This window comes from Eucyclogobius newberryi, unplaced genomic scaffold (assembly GCF_026437365.1).
Source record: "Eucyclogobius newberryi isolate DKJ021-1_F unplaced genomic scaffold, fEucNew1.0.hap1 SCAF_4, whole genome shotgun sequence".
In the NCBI taxonomy this organism is placed as follows: Eukaryota; Metazoa; Chordata; class Actinopteri; order Gobiiformes; family Gobiidae; genus Eucyclogobius; species Eucyclogobius newberryi.
In genome coordinates this window covers 31633641-31655746 of record NW_027316056.1, presented here as the reverse complement: position 1 = coordinate 31655746, position 22106 = coordinate 31633641, and the positions used below count along the sequence as shown (strand labels likewise).

Sequence of the window (22106 nt, the reverse complement as noted above, 5' to 3'; positions counted from 1 at the left end):
AGTGCGATATGACATTTTGGGCCTCTTTGAACCTGGTTTCGTCGTTGAGTTTTGATGAACCTCCACACCTTTAAGACTTGGAACATTACATTGGTATAACGGGTTTGAATTTGTCCCATTTTACAGTAAAACGCACTTTGTTTGAGCCAACAAGTTGTCTTAGAGCTGCATTTGGCCCCCGGGCCATAGTTTTGACATCCCTGGTATATAGGATACTACTGCATTGTACGTATATCCATTTTAGATGAGACTTTAGGGCAATGTTGATTCGAGAGCTCATAAGCGACTTTGTGGTGGAGCACAACAAAGAGAAAACAAAGCGTTCAGCTCCTTTTCACAAATCAATACTTATAAAAACTTGCCAAGGAGGACAAAAGCCTGTTGGTCATTTACATTTTTTATTAAATCTGTCAGGGGTTTAGACCGTCTCCTGGATGGGGGGCTCGTAGCCATCAGCCCGCTCCACCTTGGCCCCGGTTTCATCACCAGAGGCTTTTGTAGCGCTGCCTGCACCTCCCTCGCCGTGGAGCTCCATCAACTTGCCCACTGCAAAAACAACCACAATAAATCCAATTAGCACGCTACAAAACAGGTTTAATTAAAGAATAAAGCTGTGCAATGCCAGGAAAACAAGTGTTGCAGGGGAACGTCGGGTGATCTCAAGCATAATCAGGGGCTCATGAGAGCGAAACTGTCACACGTTCCCAACATGCCCGACGCAAGCAAAGACCCAGTTTGACTTCACTTACATTCAAACTTGGGCTTCTTGAGCATTTTGACCTTGCGAACGTAGACGTCATGTAGAGGGTAGATGGACTGGCACGCCTTCTCGATGTCTTTGCCGACACTATCCGGGATCCTGAAAGAACGACGCCATTTACATTCCGTTAGCTCAGCAGGACCAACACGAGCGAGAGGGCAACGGGCCTAAAGGAACTGGACTTACAGCTTGTTGACCACTTCCTTCAGGTCGTTGGTCTGCACCTCTCGGGTCATGATCTCCATCATCTTCTTGCGAATCTGGCGGACCTGTTGGTGCTGGGCGTACGAGGTCTTTCTGATCTGGTTGGTGCGTTTCTTCGTGAATCCAACGCAGAACAGGCGCAGGAGGTAGCCGTCTGTGGTTTTGACGTCCACGTGGGCTTCGATCATGGTCTGCACACAGTGAGAATATGTATGTTATTGTCTGAGCGACACGTCAAGTTTAGTTTGGGAGACTAAATATGGTAAATTAAAGTTTAGTTTCAATAATCCTCATGTTTACTTCTTGAAGCAACATCAGCTAACAAACCGCAAAGGAAAAGAAATATGCTTTAGGCTAAGGGTGAAAAAACTGCAATAAAACAAATCTAGAACAGGAAAGGACAAATGCCACCATGACTTTAAATCATTAACACATGAAACAGATTTGCTTTTCTGTGCAACTTCAAAACATTTGAACAAGTCGTCAATGAATCAAAATGATGCTCAAGTTAACGTCGTTGCCTTGAAACAATTTGAACTCTTGTGCATGTCCACAAAAAAAAAACTGCTTTTCAGTGTAATTTATGAGTTTCACTAACAATTATGAATTCAAAAATTGAATGTGCAATACTGTCATATTCATACGCAATAATGTAATATTCATGTGCGATACTCCTATGCACATGAATTACATTATTGCATGCTGTAAATAAGAGCATTTACTTTTGCCACTATTATTTTTTATCTTATTTAAATTTTTTAAATAAGGTTGTCTATAAGAGCTTTTCTATTCTATAAGTGTTTTTAAGGCTCTCTTAAAGTTATCTGCTCTCTTACTTCTGTATCTACTTGTGTTGAAATTTCCCCATTGTGGTGACAAAGGCCATCTTATCTTAAAAAAAGTATTATTGAGGGAAATCAGAAAGACATGACATTTTGATGTGATCGAGATCCGTTTGGTCCAGATTGAAACGTAAAAGCGTTTTATAATCCATTATTCGTCTAAACCCTTGTGTACTTCACACGCCAACGCCGGCGCCTTCAGACGGGCACAGCGGGATCATTACCTGCCACTTCTTGACCATGGAGCACATCTTGTCACGGGTCAGGTCCATGCCGTGGAAGTTGGTCAGGCAGTTCTTGCCCTGGACGTCCTCTGTGATCAGCTTGAACTTCCTGAACGCCACCTCGTCGTTCTGCAGGTCAGCCAGGCTCACCTCGAACACGCGGCCCTTCAGCCCATCGGAGGCGATCTCTGCGAGACAGTCGAACAGCGAAAGTCAATAACCCACTCGCGACAGATTTGCGTTACACTGGCGCGCTACACGATGGGAAAGTCAGATAATCTCAAATCAAAAGTGATCACTAAACAATCATTAGAATTTTTTCATCATCCATTCCCAGATAGGCTCCTTCCTCAAATCCATAGAGTGTGAGGCGTGTCTGATAACGCCTAATATATATATATATATAACTAGAAACTTACTGGTTCCCTGAGTCCTGGTGACCAAGGTCTTGCCAAGATTGCGGATGTTGAACATGGCTGGTGCCTTGACATCATACCAGTCCTTCTTGGAGAAAGGGTCCACACTGCACAAGAAAAGTAAATTAGTACAATTTAGTTCTGTTAAATCCAAAATATATACATACATACACACGTTACTCAGCTACATACAAGTTATTATGCTAACTAGCGAGCTAACCATGCAGTTTAGATGACATGTGCTGCAGAACTTAGTGAGAAGGGAACCACAGTAACAACTAGAATTTAAACACAATTATGAGTTTTATTATTAGTTCTATGTGGTTTAAAAATAGATCATACAGGCATGCTCAAGACTCCTCGTCACACTGCTAGCAATGCTAAATGCTAACGCTCCACTGCCTATGGAGAGCTCACATAAAGCGGCCAAATAACACGCGGATAAAACACACTTGACACATTATACGTGACTTAAAGCGTGTGCGTGGGTCACTAAGGCTCTGTGCACTGCGTGAAACTGCGTGTTTGACAGCGCAACCGCCCATGTGAGGAGACACTGAGCCGCTGCGGGGCCGCCGGGTGAGGAGACCCGCACTGGCCCCGCAGCATCCGCGTTATATCGGCGTCATCCGTCACATTTCTCCCCTCTTAAGTGCTCGCGTTCAAACTGCAAACATCACGCTACTTGATAATGTGCGAATTGACTACTTACATCTTCTTTTTGGCACCCTTTTTGCCGCCTTTGGTCAGCCTCTTATTTTTGCCGACTGCCATGTTGGCTACAGGGAGTGAAAGAGGAGGAAGTAGGTGTTCTCGCGAGGATTAAAGAGTCTGGCTTGCGGGATCGTGAGATCTCGCGAGGCTGGGGCTGCTTTGGCGTGCGCGCTCTCTCTCTGATGGCCACAACGCGTTACTGCAGCTTGGAATGCTCAAACTAGCAGCACTGTTTGTTTTTTTGTCTAACTCTTTAAAAAAAAGTGCCTTGAAACTGTGAAAATGACTTATTCCTCAACAAATGTTTCCTAAATGTTTCCTAAATCAGTGGTGATGATTGTGATATAGTCAGACATCATAAGATAACACATTATTATTAGTTAATTAGAAAACATCAAAACGTTAGTCATTTTATTCGGTTTAATTGACAGTGTAGATACTGTTTTTACTTGCAGTTAATTAAAAGCTCCTTCGAGTGCAAAGGTCAGCCTCGAAGATTTAATGCAAGAAAGAGCAGCTAAAATAAGACACACCCATTTATGATAGTTGGAGGTTTTGTGTGGTTTTGCTGAAGCTTTGCACAAATATGGTTAAAGACAGAGTTAACTGACTTTGTTACCTCTTCAAACCCTTTCTCTGGATGGTAGACCAAGGAAAACGCATGTCTGATTTAGAAAACAAACCACTTATCAGCCTCAAGAACAACAACTATAAACCCATTAAAAGTGTGTAAACAAATACATTCTAAATTCTGGATTGGAGGTAAAAGTGAAGAGAACCTGGGATTGACCTCAGAATATGACAAAATATGAAACATCAAGGTGGTTTTGTAAAGTAAAACCACTCAGATATGTGAGTGATATCAGAGTCTGGTTTAAACACATGTCCTACAGTAATTTGCATTATTTGGTCATTAATTATGAGATTCATTATGAGATTATCAGTCACATAGATTTCTTGATGATGGCTAACTCCTCATTTTTAGGTTTTGCTGGACAGAACAGCAAAAAAAACTGTATTTGAACAAAATAAATAGGTTTTCATATCTTATCTTAACTGACAGTTCTATGCTGGAATGTATAAAAAGTTGCTTATTTTCTGTTATAAACGGTTAAAACTATTCATATTTAGGTCTGATGTCAGTTAATGATTGAAAAGAATATTAGGGTTGACTTCATTTTGCCACCAGTTGTCTCCCTTCTGCATTTTAAACATTAAATTCCACCAAACCAGTGGAAGACAGTTCTCGCGTCTCTCAGATGCATTTAAAACCTTGAAACACCGACAAATCCTGACAGTTTCAACAATGTTTCCTCATCATTAGTTTGCTCAAAGTTGTATTCTTATTCTATATCGCATCAGTGATCTTGTTCTGTCCTGCATCTGCGCCGAGTGGTCAGAAAAGAAGAAGGTTTTCCCCGTCGGTGGTTTATAAGTGGTATTTTAATGCATTTAACACCAGGAAACCGTCATTAAGTCTGAGGGTTGCTGGCCTGGATCACGTCTCCACGTCAATGCAGTGTGATGTGCAAGAATTGAGTCTCACGTGTCTTAAAATGCACAATTGAGATGTCAATGAAGACTTTTACTGACCCATATTACCACACAAACATCACGTCCAATGTTTACGTCATTAAGAATAAAACTGTTCTCAGTAGAAGCTATATTTGATTTGAACATCTCGTATCAGGGGGACACAGAGGGGTCAAGTTTAAGAAAATGTATACCAAAATTGTACATCATTTGTACTTTAATAACCTGCATTTCAACCACATTTTTTGCTTTTACATAACTTCCACTTGAGTGAACGTCCTGGTTATACTCAACTTTGAACGTCTGTTATGGCTCCTGTTGAACCCAGTCGCCATGGCAATGACCTCTGTGCAGAAGAAGAGGGCCCAAATTGGTAAGGGGACACAAAATGAGAAGGAATATGAACATATGAGCAGGAATAAACCAATCATTCCCACAGTTTAGCATATTTATTTCCTTGATTTGGCTAATTAGTTTTCACATGATGCCCACATTATTCATTTGAGCAGTGATTCTCAAAGTCATGCAGTATATAAATTGGTTCAACTGTACGACTGTAGTGGGTACTAGGCTCACAGGTATTATTATTTGCATTTTAATATAAAATCCGAAAGAAAAAGACAACACGGTGGGACATTCTTTTGAACAGAGTGAGAAATATGATCGGGAGGCTCCCTAGTGGACAGAAGTTTCACAGAGTTTGGGAACGGCTGCATTACAGTGCTCAACTCTTTAGTTCTAGGCTAGGTTGTATATTATGTGTACATTTAGAATAAAGAAGCAGAATCAGATAAAGGTTTATTGCCATTGTCAGAGAATAAAAACAAGATTCACAAACTGGGAACTTTCTTTGGCGATAAGGTGTATACTAAATACTTTGACTGAATATACACACACAATTTACACCTTAGTCAAATGGGCAAATAGTTGACATGATTATGAAGTAGCGGTATGTTTCTCTTGTACTTAAAACGTTGAATATCACATCCAGATGAGCCTATAATTGCATCCCCTTTTACTAACAATATTCTGATGTTAATCTGAGTCGATTAACCCGCTACACATAGGAACGAGAACGACCAGTAGGCCTATAAAGGTGTGTCCTGCAGGTATACGCCCTCTGCATAACTGTAACAAGAGAAATACGGAATACCCCTCACATTTAAAACACTGACACTATTGACAGTATTTTTAAAGATTATTTGCCCTAACCCTAACCCTAACCCATATTTTCCGGACTATAAATCACAACGGAGTATAAATCGCACCAGCCAAAAAATGCATAATAGAGAAGAAAAAAACATATAAATCGCACTGGAGTATGAAATGCGGTTGAAAATAACTAATAATATCACATAAAGTCGCTCCGGAGTATAAGTATAAGTATATCAACTTCCAGATAGTCTGAAATTATCTGTAGATATTCATAACTTCACTCAAAACTTGAAAAAGCACATCCTAGATGATCAACGGTGCCAACATCAGCCAATTTAAATTTTAGCTGTATTTTTTGTATCGTCTGAATTAATTCTGTAACTCTTAGAAATGAGTTTGTTTTATAGTGTATTTTACAGAGCTAAAGTTAATAATGCAATGTAATGTGGTGTAATTGTAATTAAATGTGTACTTTTATTATTGTGATGTATTCACCTGTACCAGGGACTGCAGAAGGAAAGTAGCAGTAGCTAAATCTGGTGCAGATCATCTTTTCTCTTGAAGATTAATGATTTTGTACATGGTCCCTGACAAATAAAGACTAAACTATATAAAAAAAACTATAAGTATAAATATAAGTATAAGTTGCACCCCGGCCAAAACTATAAAAAACGGTGCAACTTATAGTCCGGAAAATACGGTACTCATGTTTTACACTTAAACTCCTAACGTTTAGCTCTAATTTCCAAAGAGAATGGTCAGTTCATCAAACCCATTCAGGCCTGTTCTGAGAGGCCCTTTACCACTGTCATTTATAATTAACTGTTAAGATTATTCTGACGAGATGTATTACCGAGACTCTATAAATGATACACTCTGGCACTATAAGCCTTTAAGAGAGTGAAAGTGTCTGAAATGGAGCAGATTTCAGCCCGTTACATCAGGGACACTATATTTCCCCGGGTGAGCGAGGCTTCCATGGCTCTGGGTCCCTCAGGGTTCTCCGGCTCCGTTTTGCAGCGAGGTCAGTGGTAATTGTGATGCAGCTGCGTCACGGCGACTGTACGGCGTCGGATCAACATGCAAAAAACAAGCGTCGTTAGGGAGAGAGTGTTACGACACGACACGCTTCACGACGTGCTTATTATCTTATTATGCCCGTGCTTACAGTGCCAGAGTGTGAATATGTCATAAGTGAGTGCATGATGTAGGATATAAAAAGGAGAGCAAAGCAGAGCTGTCACTTTGCCTTAATGTTCCTGCTTTGCCGGAGGACGCAGGCATCTGTCATCCCGCTGCACCCGACTACACTGTGTTTATCTACTTTTCACTATCTAGTCAGTAGGGTTTTGATGAACATGGGCTGTCCTTCCATCTTTACCCAATAATACATAAGTCTAACAGTTAAACAATGCGAGTTTAACATTTTGTTGAGGATAATTGCATTATTTTACCTTTAACTAATGTTTGATAACCAGTTCTCATTTGCAAACATGACCCGGCCAAGAGAACCCAGGACCCGCGTGTAGACATGGATGAAACATTAATATCTCCATGGAGACAAACCTTTAAAGTCTAAATGACAGGTTGGATTACACATTTCATTAAAATGTAGTGAGTCTAAAGAATAATGTAGGTCGCGGAGATGTAAAACTTGGGATACCAACCGCATTAAAATGAAGAAGAAGAAGAAGAAGAAACTTATATTTCAGATTTCCTATTTGTCTTGTCCGCAGTTTGACTATTTTTGTAAAGTTTTTAAATTGACTTCTTGGTTGGACACGGGTAGCGAATATGGTAATTCCACAACTGTTACCAAGCAACCATACTGAAAACAGGAGCCAAAACCCATATAAATTATACAATATTTATGATTTGTCAATAAATATCACTTCATAACACCTTTATTTTATTGGATGACCGTTTAAACTGTTTATAAAAAACTGTTTTCAATGGTACGTCGCATATTGATGACATCACAGAGGGATTCTGTTTTAAGAACTCTGTTTTAGAACTTCCTGGAAATCTGATCCAAACTAAAAACATAAATCTCGCAACAAAAAAAACAACAGTAAGATTTCAGTTGGATTGCTCAAACATAATCACAAACTTCTATAATAAAGAATGGAACATTTAATATATAGTTAACTTATGTATTTGGATTGGGAAATATTATTTACGCAAATCCAAATTCTACAATCGCAAACCTCTTTTCAAAATATAAAACATAGAACTCAAAATATATTCTCAATCTCTAAAAAATATCTCAAATAATAAAGTAGGCTATTAAAATAATTGATAATATGGAACATTTATTACAGTAATCATCTCCTGTCTGTTTTTTTTCTTTCATTTTTGTACTTAATTTATAATATTGTGTCGCCTCAAGTTACATATTATATGCCTGTATGCCTAATTGCAAGTGAATTTTGTGTTTAATAAAAAAGAAAAACCCACAACAAAAACAGCTCTACTTCATGTATTTTTATACTTTTATTTTTCACATTTTCTTCACAAACTGCAACTCACTGGAAGTAAAACAATGCTAAATAGTAACCACAAGCGCTCTCCTACAAAACCAAGTCATAATTATACTTTACATTCTTGTCTGTGGCAATTAACCATTTAATTATGACTTTGCAACATGATTTAATCCATAATACATAAAATAATAAGCCTGTAGTGAAACGTGAGCGTAAATCAAGCGGGTTACGTGCGGTCACGCGCGGCTACGTGCGGACAGTGGAGCCACCACCTGAGCGGCGCGCGCGCGCGGCTCACCTGCCACTCAGCGCCACAGAGGCAAGTCCAGGACACTGCGCATGCGCCGCTCGCCAGCTCCACTGTCATGGCGCTGACGAGAGCGAAGCTACCGCTGTGAATCAGGAAGAGACCGCGGCGCATCTGGCGTTTACGCGCACATTCGAGCGAGCGTGCGGACTTCCCGGAGGAGGACGCGGGACGCTCCCGACCTGCCCTCACTCTCGCTGCCGGAATAAGCCGCTCTCGGACTTGTCCCGCTCCAGTTCGGGAGTTTCGAAGCGAGCTCTACCTGTCAGGAGTCCGCGGCGGCGATAGCAGCAACTTCCCCCGTGCACAGTCCACCGCGCCGCCGCTTCTACGCGCCGTATCCCCGCGTGACCGCTCGCAGAGGACCGGGAGGTTACGAGCACCGCTCTCTCACCCTCTTCTCTCTCATTTCCTCCCCCTCTACCTGGACCGCGGCGCTTCTCGCTCGGCGGCTTTTGGCAACATTAATCCATCCGCGTCTCAAGTTACGCACACGCCAGAAGAAGAAGAAGAGAAAGAGGAGGACACAGGAGTTACACGGTGCACGCGCGGTGACACTTCCACCACTGTCAACAACTAACAATTTGTCCCACTTTTGCGGCTCCTGGATGGGGAGGGACACGGCGCGTTTGCGTGCGTGAAGCCGCGGGACGAAGAGGCGAAGGGGCGCGCGCGTCTCCTCCGACATCAGACGCGGAACAGGTGCTTTACCTGTGGACGCCACCTGTCTCCCCCCTCGTGCGTGCACACGTGTGTGTGTGTGTGTGTGTGTCGCGTGTGCGTGTCTCTCTCTCTTGTCTCGCTGTGAGGGGCCATGGCCAGCGTGGAGCCGCCAGGGGACGACGGAGGAGCGGGGAAGGACGAGAGGACGACGGGCGCCATGGCTCTGAACCCCGGCGTGCCTATCAGGGGGATCAGGATGAAGTTCGCGGTGCTGGCGGGGCTCGTGGAGGTGAAGGAAGTCTCCAACCGGGACATCGTGGAGACGGTGTTCAACCTGGTGAGTAAAGCCGCTTATGGTGAGGCTCAGGACGGGGCCCCGGGGAGCGCGGTGGTGGAGAGACACGGACACCGGGGGTGAACGTGTGACAGCGGTGCTGGAGCTCGTGAGTTTGCACGGGAAAGTTGACTTCTTTACCTGGAAAAAGCTGTTGGAAGACGGTTGGATTGTTGGCTTTCCACACAGGAGTGACAGGACTAACTATTAAAATGTAAATGAGCTTAAAACCTGGTTTATTGAAGGTAATAAGCAAACGGATTACAGCATCAGCTCATATGATTAATGGAATGAGTGAATCGCGATTGTATTTTGATCTTTGCAGTCGTTACCTGGACTATACACAGTCTAAAACGCTACAATCGACCTTTTATAACATATTGTGGCATTATTAAATCAAAATGTCAAAACTATAAACTATTTGTGATTGTGAGCAATGCTATACACTTTATTAATGAATATAGAAGCCTTCAGTCAGCATGTTTCTAGCTTTATTTGGTTGATAATGTATTATAAACGTCTCGTATGAATGGAAATGGAAATAATTGTTTGACTCTTGGAAAAAATGATGGTTAACTGTTTGACTTCTAAAATAATCGTTGTTTAGATGCTACAAACGTGTTTGTAGTTCGTTTGAAATCCGTTTGTCTCCTGTATTAAGGCACATTTCAGTCTTTTCTCTAACGTTAATGCTCCTAAACATGTTTAAAACGTGACCTTAAAAACACTGAATGCCAATCTTGCCAAAATGACATGTTTTTTTTCTTTGCTGTGGAAAATAACCCACCTGGAGAGATTCCACAGACAAATCTAATCGTCAGAAAAACTTGGACATGTTGCCAAAACATTCTAACGACTTGCCGTGAGCATAGTTTACTACTCAACATGGTTCTAATTGCTAAATTATTTACTTTTGCAAACTGCGTAACTGGTCCAAGTGACGTATTCCTGTGACCTCTTGCATGTTATATCTTATTTGTAGGTGTAGACACACGTTAGGTTTAACAAAAGGGGTATTACTGAATTTTTTCTAGGCTAATAGTAACTTCGTTACGCCTTAAAACATGGCCAGATGAACGATAACGGTAAAAAGACTGAAACTTTGCTCGATCTACCAAAGTCCTACTCCAGTTTTTGTTCCCAGTTTTGTTGCCGTTTGTACCTGCCAGAGAATGAATGAAAGCAGGAAGTGCAGGGCGAGACGGGACGGCCGGTTGGTGTAAGGTGCGCTCGGGAGGGAGGAGGAAGGAGAGGGGGAGGAGGGAGAGAGGTGAAGGAGCGACCTACAGAACTGCTTTGTCACTGTGGAAACACAATGGAGTCCTTTTTGGGAGTGGGAGCTTCATCTTCCATGGGCCCCACCCCCCACGGACAGACGCTCATGTGTACACTGTAGTAGTCATTAGCATGTAGAGCTAGCCCTTAGCATGTAGAGCTAGCCCTTAGCATGTAGAGCTAGCACGCAGCATTAAAGCTACTCATCGGTTTCATTCAGACAAGGAAAATTAAACTAGTGAGAGTGAGAGCACGTGCTAGTGACTTCGAATGTAGTAGTGATGATAATGATAATGATAATAATGATAATGATGATAATGATAATGATAATAATGATAATGATAATAATGATAATGATAATAATAATAAAAATAATAATAATAATAATAATAAAAATAATACATTGATGATGATGATGATGATGATGATGATGATGATGATGATGATTATTATTGAGCGCTTTTCAAGACACTCAAAGACATAAAAACGGACAATTAAAAATAAAAAAGGCCGTGGCTGCAGAGCCGCGGTGCGGTCAAATGGCCCAGCAGTTTCAGGAACCGCGGTACTGCCATATAGCCTCATGGCTAACCCTAACCCTAACCTTAACCTTAACCTTAACCTTAACCTTAACCTTAACCCTAACCCTAACCCTAACCCTAACCCTAACCCTAACCCTAACCCTAACCCTAACCCTAACCCTAACCCTAACCCTAACCCTAACCTTAACCTTAACCTTAACCTTAACCTTAACCACCTTAACCCTAACCCTAACCCTAGGGAGTGTCTGCAGTGCCGCGGCGCAGGGCTGAAACTGCCATGTTATTTTTGTGCCGGCCGTGCGCCGCGGCTCCTGAAACTGCGCCGCTATTTGACCGCGTTTTAGCGCCGTTTTCGACCGCGCCGGGTTAAGGTTAGGGTTAAGGTTAGGGTTAGGGTTAGCCATGACGCTATAAGAGAAGTCCTGTGGTTCCTGAAACTGCGCCATTTGACCGCGGGCCGCGGCTCTGCAGCCACGGCCTTAACCCTAACCCGGCGCGGTCTAAAATGGCGCGGTAAAATAGCGCAGCAGTGTCGAGAGTCGTGGCACAAAATAACATGGCAGTTTCGGCCGCGCGCCGCGGCTCTGTAGACACTCCCAAAAAAAAGCAACAACTAAAGATAATAGCAGTAAATCAAAAGAATAGCGAGCGTGAATTTAAGGATGGGAAGCGTTTCTGAACAGGAGGGAATATTATGAGCTCAAATATACTTTTGCTTGAGTCTTATCGTATCGCAGAATCTTTTATCGTTCATCTCTTAACAAATATTTAACAACTGCATTTAGGTGTGTGCAATGTTGACAGACAGTGAATACTGTATCTCAATATTTTTGTTTGCTCGATATTTCTTATCTTGACCCAAATCAACTGGCATCGTATATATAAATGTTTTTATCCATCTCCCACCTCTGGTTGATATTGTTTTATTCTGACGGCTCCACCCCTGACGTGACTTCTACAAATATAAAAAAGCAAACGTGCCAAGTAGTTGTTCTCAGCCAAGAAACGCATTGATTTAGTTGAGTTACTTTTGAATATACTTTGTTATTCATAAAGCTGGAACTAATGATTATTTTTGTAGTTCACTAGATGGCAATGACCTTTTCCATTCTTAAAAAAAAACAATTGTGTCAAGTTTACATTGAGTTTTCCCAAAAAATGTTTTGAACAAACTGATGCATTTGATCAAAATATCAAAAAAGAATAAAACAATTTTAGATTTTTATAATAAATACACTTCTATACACTCTATCTCGAAGCGTTCAGTCACCATAGTTCAACCTTTATTCTGTTAAAAACGTATTTTTAAATTATATTAAATAATTGCTGACTAGTCGACAATAATCATTACTTGCTCTAGGTAATACTAATTTCGTGTTATTTAGAATGAAAGAAGTGGCCCTACCAGTTTTATTTTATACTAAAAACTCAATATTTGATGCTGAATGAAAAAATAGTAGACAGTAGAATGTAGTTTTCATCACATATTAATAGTTGTTTCTTTTCACTTTCAGATTTTTAAAAAGTATCAATACGCGTTCAAATGAGTTAGTCAGTTTCAGTACTAGTTTTGTTATCCATTAGATCTGGGCAACTCTGCTCAAGGTATTGTGATATTATGATTGTCCGGTAATTATTTATGGTTGATGATAAGAAAATGCGCGTCAACTGTAAGTTATTTATCCGACAAACGCTAACAGTCGTTTTCCAGTTGGTGCTAATTTCTGCATTCCGACCGTAATTCCCATGGACTGACACTTGGTCTAATTGGAGTCGGGGATCCCTGCGCCGGAGTGACTGGCGGCGGTGCGTTTGATGACCTGCGACTGTCGGACAGACTCGTTTAGCATGTTAAGAATACTTCCATAAAGAGGGAGTGATGGTGTTTCATCAGAGCCGCCGTGTCAGTCCTCCCCGGTCTCGCAAGATTTGTCTCGTTGCGTCGTCGTTTCTAGCTCTGTGTATCGTCGGATGTGTTAATTGTAGAGTTACGAGCCAAAAAAGTTTGAAATGTTGCTCTAATATGGCTAAATCATAATCGGCGTCATACACAATAGGGGACATTTTGAGATTGTATATTCAGTGTTTAGAGGAAAGAAGCTGCGTAGTGTGGCATTAAGTGCGTGATACTATGCTAGCACTGGTTAGCCGTATGTCTTGTAGCAAACTAGTCCTGATAGATGTGTTTTCTTTGACAAATTGGACTATTGCAATGTATAGGTCCAAATCAATGACGACTCAGTTCTCTTTTTAAACTGTACAATACAGTTTTCAGGAATTATTTTAACAAAACTGCAAAGGTAATATGTGAGTTTTACCTTTGCTACTATAACTTGGGATCCTTACGAGATATTTTACAGCATATATCAGTTTTTAGCAACATGAAATAATCCAAGGTCTGAAGTTACCGAATTTGCGTCAGCTATGCTAGTCCATTAGCTGACTATATTTTCATTATTTTGCTATCAAGAAACGGTTTAAATGTTCAGTTGTAGCATCAGTTTTTATTTGAAAGGGCTGTGCTTGATCTTTAAAAACGGGAACATCGGAAGTAGTTCATTTTAAACTCTTTGTAGTGGTCAAAATGTATCGCTCACTCACCTAACAACAACTAGCATGCTAACGCCGCACTTCACAGAAAATAAACGCTCAATATTTAGACGTAGACAGCTCACGGTGGTCTCATTTCAACCCTAAGCACTTGGCAAAACAGTATTTACTTAATTACATGAATACATTTTGCACTAAAGTCCGTTAGCGTCGATTTTTCTCAAGTTTGCTCAGGGTTGCTAGCAGTTGTTTGATTGCAAAATATACACGTTGTGACCCTAGTAAGAGACCAGCGTGAGTGTGTTTGCGCTGAACTATCTGGGCAGTAAGTTTCAGTCCCATGGTACGCTGGAAGTGTGCGCGCGTGCCGTTCCTGGTAAATGTTTGACTCGCCGCACCATTGAGTCAGCGGTTAACTTTCTGAGGCATGCGTAACCCGCTCTCGCTTTGTGCTGCACTTAAGCCTGCAACCCACACTCGACAGGAAGCCGTAGGAACACTGAGCGACGTGTCCGCAAACCTTCATGCCATGTTAACTTTCTATCTCGCTCTTCGGCTTTTTGAAGCGGCTTTTATTATGCACATAACCTGACGTTTTGGGGCTTTTAGCAAGGCAAGGCAAGGCAAGTTTATTTGTAGAGCACATTTCATACACAAGGCAATTCAAAGTGCTTCACACAGCAGGAAAAATGCATTCAAATCACAAAGAAATTACAGAAATACAATAAAATTAACTAAATTAAAAATTATCAATCCAACTGATTTTCTAAACTAATAAAATCACAAACAAAAGAGAAGAGTGCAACGATAAAAATTAACTACAATAAAATTAACTAAATTAAAAATTATCAATCCAACTGATTTTCTAAACTAATAAAATCACAAACAAAAGAGAAGAGTGCAAAGAAAAAATCCTTTCAGTCATATGCGCAGCTAAACAAAACTGTTTTTAGCTTAGATTTGAACTTTGTCAGAGTAGAAGCCTGTCTCACATCTTCAGGAAGACTGTTCCAGATTTTAGCTGCATAAAACTGAAACGCAGATTCCCCATGTTTTGTCCTGACTCTGGGCACCCGCAGGAGGCCGGTCCCTGAGGTCCTCAGAGTCCGAGATGGTTCATATGGCACTAACATATCCAAGATGTACTTTGGTACTAGGCCATGGAGAGACTTGTACACAAGCAGAGCTGCTTTAAAGTCTATTCTCTGAGCCACAGGGAGCCAGTGCAGAGATCTGAGAACAGGACTAATGTGATCATACTTCCTGGTTCTAGTCAGGACCCGAGCAGCAGCGTTCTGGATGTACTGCAGCTGTTTTACAGCTCGTTTGGAGAGACCAGTGAGCAGGCCGTTACAGTAGTCTAATCTACTGGAGACAAACGCATGGATAAGTCTCTCTAAATCTGGTTTTGACACTATATTTTTGATTTTGGCAATGTTTTTTAGATGGTAAAAAGCTGCTGATGTTATTGATTTGACGTGGCTATTAAAGTTCAAGTCTGAGTCCATTATTACCCCCAGATTTCTAATTTGGTTTGTAGGTTTTAGAGCGAGACTCTGGAGGTGACCGCTAACACTTTCTCTTTGTTTCTGTGGGCCAAAGACGATTATTTCAGTCTTGTCTGAGTTCAGCTGGAGGAAGTTGTTTTGCATCCACAAACTGATCTGTTGGATGCAGTGACAGAGTGAATCTACTGGTCCATAGTCACCTGCCGATAGTGAAACATAGATCTGAGTGTCGTCTGCATAATTGTGATAGGACACATTTTCACTGTGTATCAACTGACCCAACGGCAGCATGTAGAGGTTGAACAGAAGGGGACCCAGGACTGACCCTTGGGGCACTCCACAGGTCAGGGTCATGTGGTCTGAGACACAGCTACCAATTTCAACAAAGTACTTCCTGTCTTCCAGATAGGACCTTAACCAGTTTAGGGCAGTGCCAGTGATGCCCACCCAGTCCTCTAGTCTCTGTAAGAGGATCCCATGATCGACAGTGTCAAAAGCAGCACTCAGATCTAACAGAATTAAGACTGAGGCTTTGCCCGTGTCAGTGTTCAGGCGGATGTCATTTGTCACCTTGACAAGAGCAGTCTCAGTGCTGTGATGAGGTCTAAAACCTGACTGAAAAACATCAAATGAGTTGTTTATTAAGAGGAAATCTGTGAGCTGTTGGTAAACAACCTTTTCAAGGACTTTGCCCCAAAATGGCAGATTAGAGATGGGCCGGTAATGACTCAGTACTGCGGCATCAAGACTGCTCTTCTTTAGGAGAGGCTTTATGACCGCAGTTTTCAAAGACATTGGGAATGTTCCAGATTGAAGCGACATGTTAACTATGTGAGTGAGTGGTGCTAACAAACTGTTCAGCACAGACTTTAGAAATTTGGTGGGTAACACATCAAGGCAGCATGTAGATGAACTCAGACTGGTGATGATCTCATGGACAGTTTTGTCAGTTACTGGTGCAAAGTGAGTTAGCTCTAAGTGTCTTGGTGGTTTTAGGGTAATTTTTTGCATTGTGGGATTTATAGCATTTTTAATGCCCTGAACTTTGTCATTAAAGAATAATGCAAACTCATTACACTTGGATGTGGAAATGAGTTCTAACGGCAGCTGAGCTGGAGGGTTTGTTAATCTGTTTACTGTGGCAAACAGGACACGCGAGTTGTTACTGCAGCTTCCAATTATTTCAGAAAAATATCTTTCCCTAGTTCTACATAAGATTAGGTTGTACATGTTCAGCTTTTCTTTGTAAATCTCTTTTTGAACCTGGAGCTTTGACTTGCGCCATTTCCGTTCGGCCCTGCGGCACTCCCTTTTCTGTGCCCTGACCGAATCATCATTTCTCCACGGCGCCTTCTGCTTATTTTTAACCATTTTAGCCTTTATAGGGGCGATGGTGTCCAGAACATTCAAAACACTAGATGTAACAGAGTTCAACAAATCATTTACATTAGAACATGAGACATTTTCAAAGTTTATCATGTCCATAAACAGTGCACCTGTGCCATCACTTATGTGTCTCCTCTGAACAACTGCAGGACCAACCGGAGGTTGGGGAGAAACAGACAGGTCAAAGAAGACACAGAAATGATCAGACAGAGCAACATCGATCACATTAACATTTGAAATATTTACCCCCTTTGTAATTATGAGATCTAGAGTGTGTCCTTTGCTGTGGGTGGGGCCTCTCACATGCTGAGTAAGACTGAAGGTTTCAAGGACAGCATCAAGCTCTTTAGCGTTTCTGTCACAAATATTATCAACATGCACATTGAAATCACCTGTAATGACCAAACCATCAAAGTCTGTGCATATGACTGAGAGCATCTCAGTAAAATCATCAATAAAACTTTGGCAGTGCTGGGGAGGCTTGTATAAAACAATGAAGAGAATGGATGGAGACCGTTTTGGCTCCATTTTAAAGGATACATACTCAAATGATGAAAACACCCCAAAAGACAACCTGCGGGTAATTATTTCATCTCTAAAGACAGCACAGACTCCACCCCCTTTTTTGTTTTCTCGTGTTTCAGATTCAAACTTAAAGTTGGGTGGAGCAGATTCTATCAGAACTACATTTCCTGTGTTTTTGTCAAGCCATGTTTCAGTTAAAAACATAAAATCAAGATTATAAGAAGAAATACAATTATTAATTAAGAGAGATTTGTTACATAAGGATCTGACATTTAGCACAGCAAGTTTCAGACTAGTTTCAGTGAGACTGGGCTTTATCTTTTCACAGGGAATATGAATCACATTTCTCAGATTGGGCCTGACTCGCATTTTGTTTTTCCATCTGTGTGATGATGTGACTACAGAAATAGCACTAGGGGGGGCTCTTTTTACATAGGGCCCCGGGTTGGTTTGATTTTTAATGTGACAATAAGTCCCGGCAACGCTGAGACCCAGTGCATCCTAGCTATGGGAGATACCAGGTGAAAGGCGAGGTTGGATGGGTGGTGGGGCTTTTGTAGCCAAGGAGAGTTTGGGACCAGGTGAGAGGCGAGGGGGGATGGGTGGTGGGGCTTTTGTTGGTGTAGTCGGCATAGCCCTTGCTATATTGGGCGTGAGTGGAGCCATCTTAATGCCTAATTTGATCAGACTTTCAAAATGGCTGGGAAGGCCCATGGGTGAGAGTAGAGATGAGAAGGAGAATGATGAATCTTTAGTGGGAGTAGATGTTGCAGGGGGAACCCAGGGCTGGTGTGAAGGCAGGGGCGATGACAGGGATGTTGTTGGGCTTGTCACAGATGGGTCCAAGGCCTTTGAAGATTGTTCCTTTGCTGGAGGCGGTGGAGGTGAATGTGGAGCAGCTGGAGCTGAATCCTTTGCTGGTGGTGGTGGAGCAGCTGCTGATGAATCCTTTGGTGGAGGCTGAGGTTGTGGTGCTTTTGATGTTGAAACATTGGCTCGGTCTCTGGCTGATGGAGCAGGAATTCTTCTCTCATTCCTCTCTTCTCTAACTATCTGCTCAGGACCCTGTCCAGGCCCAGTCCAATGCCTCAGAGCGTGGAGCAGGTTCTCTGTCAGCACCCTTACTCCACCTCTGCATAGGTGGGGGCCATTTCTCTTAAACAGGTCCTCTCGTTTCCAGAATAGATAGAAGTTCTCAATATAGTGTAGTCCTCTCGGGGAACACTCTTTGGACAGCCATGTGTTCAGCTGAAGAAGCCGGCTAAACTTGTTTATCCTCCTGTCGATGTTTGGAAGAGGTCCACTTATGAATGTTTTGATTTCCATTTTATCAAGCACGTCGAATAACTTCAAGAAGTCTTTTTTCAAAACTTCAGTCTGTTCCCGCCGCATGTCCACTGCACCCACGTGCACAATCAGCTGTTTAGCTCCTCCATGCTTAGCCATAATATTTGGAAGGAGTGACGTTATCTCAGAAACAGTGGCGCTTGGAAAAGAATGTGTGTTTATCTTTTCATGCGTCACGTGACTTATCGCGCCGTCCCCAACTAAAACAATCTCCGTGACCTTGGCTTGTGGCACAGATCCTTCTCGCTGTATTTTGGCCACGTCATCTTTCCTTTTTTCATTTAATTCCATCTCTGAAAGTGGTAAAAATCTGTTGGTGAGCTGTATTTTAGGTGACTTCACGTTATCTTTGTATCGTTTAGGCTTGCTCCAAGTTTGTTCCAAGAAACAGCCTGGTCTTTCTGGTTTTTAGACAGTTTTGGAAACGACACAGAGTCACTGCGGTTTAGGTTGAAAGTAGCAGTTTTTCTTGTAAAAAGTGTGCTCTTCTTACCGTCGGTTGACACAGGAATGGTATCGTGAAGAACTTTTTCAGATTCCAAAACAAATATCCGTGTTTTCAGCTCATTAATTTCTTGTTGATATTTCCGACAGCGTTCACAGTCTTTCTCCCTTCTTCTCACGGACATGTCGCTGGCGTCAGATATGTCGTTAAAACTGGAAAAATGTTCTTAAAATCCTTGGTTTACTTGAAAAAGTCTAAAGCAAAAATGTTTGGAAGACAAAAACTGATTAAAAAGCAAAATAAATAAGGAAAGCAGCGATAGCAAGCGGAGCGAGCAAAAAAGCGTGTGCACTCTTCGGAAGCAGCAACGTTGGGTCCATTTGAAATACCGTACCTGCTGGAGTTGTTTGGTTTATTTTTATTGTACCTTTTCAGTTTTCGTCACATTTAGTCGACGTCCTTCTTCAGAGCTCAAAATGCCCATCCTATATATCAGCGAGATGTCCATAAAGCTTTACTAGCCTCGCTCTGATTATGTCGGTGCTCAAATCTGACCTGGTTTTGTGGTTCGTATCGCTGTAATTACCAGACGTATCTATGAAAAACAAACACCAGCTCAGGGTTTGACATCTTCTCTCTCAGTATAAGTGAAATGATTGGCTCACACTGATCTCGGGGTGCCAGTATTCAACTCCAAGGGCGTGAGAGTTGTCAGTTCAAAGGAGTTTTAAGCCGTAAGATCCATATGACAAGTTTGTGGAGTTAATCCTAAACAAATAATGAGAATGTTCAACGTTTGCGGATCATAAAGTTGGATATTTTATTGCCAAAAACAGAAATAAATGCCCCTGACCACCATCTGAGAATATGGCATTATTAGATTCTACAACATGAATGCAACCTACAGTATATGTACCAGCAGATGTAGTTCTTTGTTGCCGTTTCATGCTAGCTGAGCCGTTGAAATGCTACTATTATAAGCAAGTATACCGTTACTAAGGTAATCTTACATAATATAAGACCTGAAAGATTTGGATATCAATAACAGTGAAAGGTCGATTGTGCTATCCCAATAGTGTTGACCCGGGAGTTTATTACTCATTTTGCTGACAATATCACTTCCTGTTAATAAATCAAGCATAACCTTTTGTTAGCAAAGACACGACTTGAGTTTCGAGCGTTTCCAAGCCATGTTCTAGGTAGAGTAAAATCACAAAGTAATCACAAGGTCCCGGGTCCGACTCCAGGCCGTTTGCACGTTCTCACCATGTCTGGGCTTTCCTCTTGTAACCCAAAACATGCTCAACAGGTAAAACCCCCCCAGCTAAGATAGTTTTGACCACGTTATCTCTGATCTGGGCCCTGACAGGTTGTATTACAATTGTCAGATGGGTCAAATGGACAAATGACCTTACCAACAGGGACGGTAGAGAACTTTGCCCTTAACTGAAATTGTTTCCATATGGTACTAGAAATACAGTCTGAATTGCCAAATTTGTGCCTTCATTTCACATTTCTTTCATTCACAAATTCTGTGTTGCACTATAATGCGTTCAATTTTATTCAGACTTAAAAGTTGAATGGACGATTTTTTTGGCCCAAATCTGAGTCTCATTTCCTCGTGGCGTGGACTGCCGATTAGTCCTGCCACGTATCAATCATAAAACGCGCCTACTGCTCACCTGCAGCCTCGTCGGCTCGTCCCATGAGAGCAGCACGTTTCCGCGTGTCTAAGCGCATGGATCTATCATAATATAGTTCCCTCAGTGTACGGGACAAAATTAAGACAAAGAAAGACAGTTCGAGCTGTTCAGAAGAAGACTGAAATCTACGGGAGACGAGAGATGCGATGCGATCCGTCACGCTAATAAACAAACGCACGTGTGTGTTGTATCAGTCCACACGGGAGTGTGCATGCGCACTTCCGCCTGAGTTCTCAAATCGACGAAAAATCGTCCATTGCGCCTTTAACTTAAACAGGTGCTGCAGCTATCGATTATTTTAGTAATTGAGTAATCAATCGTTTTTTCTTCGATTAATCAAGTAATTGGTAAGTTTTTTTTACATTCCGTAAACCATTTAAAAGCATATTAAATTTGTTTTTTAAAATAAACTTTATAGTTAATTGTAATGAACAGATACAAATAAGGATTTTCTCCTTAAAATAACTAATTTTATAAGTGCGTCCCCAAAACCGCAACATTTCACTTAAGTCCAAACTCTTCTGTTTGTATAAAGAATAAAGGACTAATTAACTTGTCACTACAAGGCAAGTTTATTTGTAGAGCACAATTTGTACATAAGGCCATTCAAAGTGCTTCACACAAAGTGCTTTAGTTGCTGCAGGTCCGAGCAGGACAAGCTCCGTGTGAAACAAAAGCACCACAAGTCGTTCCGTGCACTCCGCGCACCACAGATTCACATGTTTGTAATTACTTTTTATTAAATGAATCATCGAGGCAATACAATAATTACTCAATTTACTTGATTACTCGGTGCAGCCCTAGATTACAGAGCTGTTTTTAAGTGCATCTGTTGTGTGTCTAAGTGTAGACTCTGCCTCTCTCCACAGGTTGTGATCAGGCCGAGGTAACGCAGTTTGAAACTGCACAGCTGCATTATGGTTAGGGGTTAACCACAAGTGCAGTAATATCACTTTATACCCTTGTTTGGGAGATATAGGTATGTTTTTGAGGTCATTATAGTCATTTTTTAAACCTATGCTACATATACTACGTTTCATCTCTCAAAACAATAATAGCACATTTTTGATGCATCTTGTATCCAGTTTCGGTAATTTTTCAATATAAAGCACAATGCCACACACAAAACCATTGGTTGATCTACATTCCAATAGTTGCAACTTATACGCACCTAATTGTGAAGGAAAGTA

The 22106-nt window shown here is 41.5% G+C and overlaps 2 protein-coding genes across 7 annotated transcripts in view; one reads left to right on the top strand and one right to left on the bottom strand.

Moving 5' to 3' along the window:
* Positions 1-381: 381 nt before the first annotated feature.
* rps3a (ribosomal protein S3A) lies at positions 382-3296 on the bottom strand. Its single transcript, XM_072463994.1, has 6 exons — positions 3159-3296; positions 2450-2553; positions 2031-2218; positions 947-1155; positions 750-859; positions 382-546 (listed from the first exon to the last, which is right to left on the bottom strand). The coding sequence occupies exons 1-6, from the start codon at positions 3218-3220 to the stop codon at positions 419-421; spliced, it is 801 nt and encodes a 266-aa protein (XP_072320095.1). The 5' UTR covers positions 3221-3296; the 3' UTR covers positions 382-418.
* Positions 3297-9418: 6122 nt separating this feature from the next.
* Positions 9419-22106, top strand: part of lrba (LPS-responsive vesicle trafficking, beach and anchor containing) — a 282434-nt gene continuing 269746 nt past the window's right edge. For all 6 annotated transcript variants that reach the window (XM_072463061.1, XM_072463065.1, XM_072463066.1 and 3 more), the window contains exon 1: positions 9419-9638. In XM_072463061.1, coding sequence (XP_072319162.1) covers positions 9453-9638 — 186 coding nt within the window. In that variant the 5' untranslated portion in view covers positions 9419-9452. The remainder of the gene's footprint in view (positions 9639-22106) is intronic.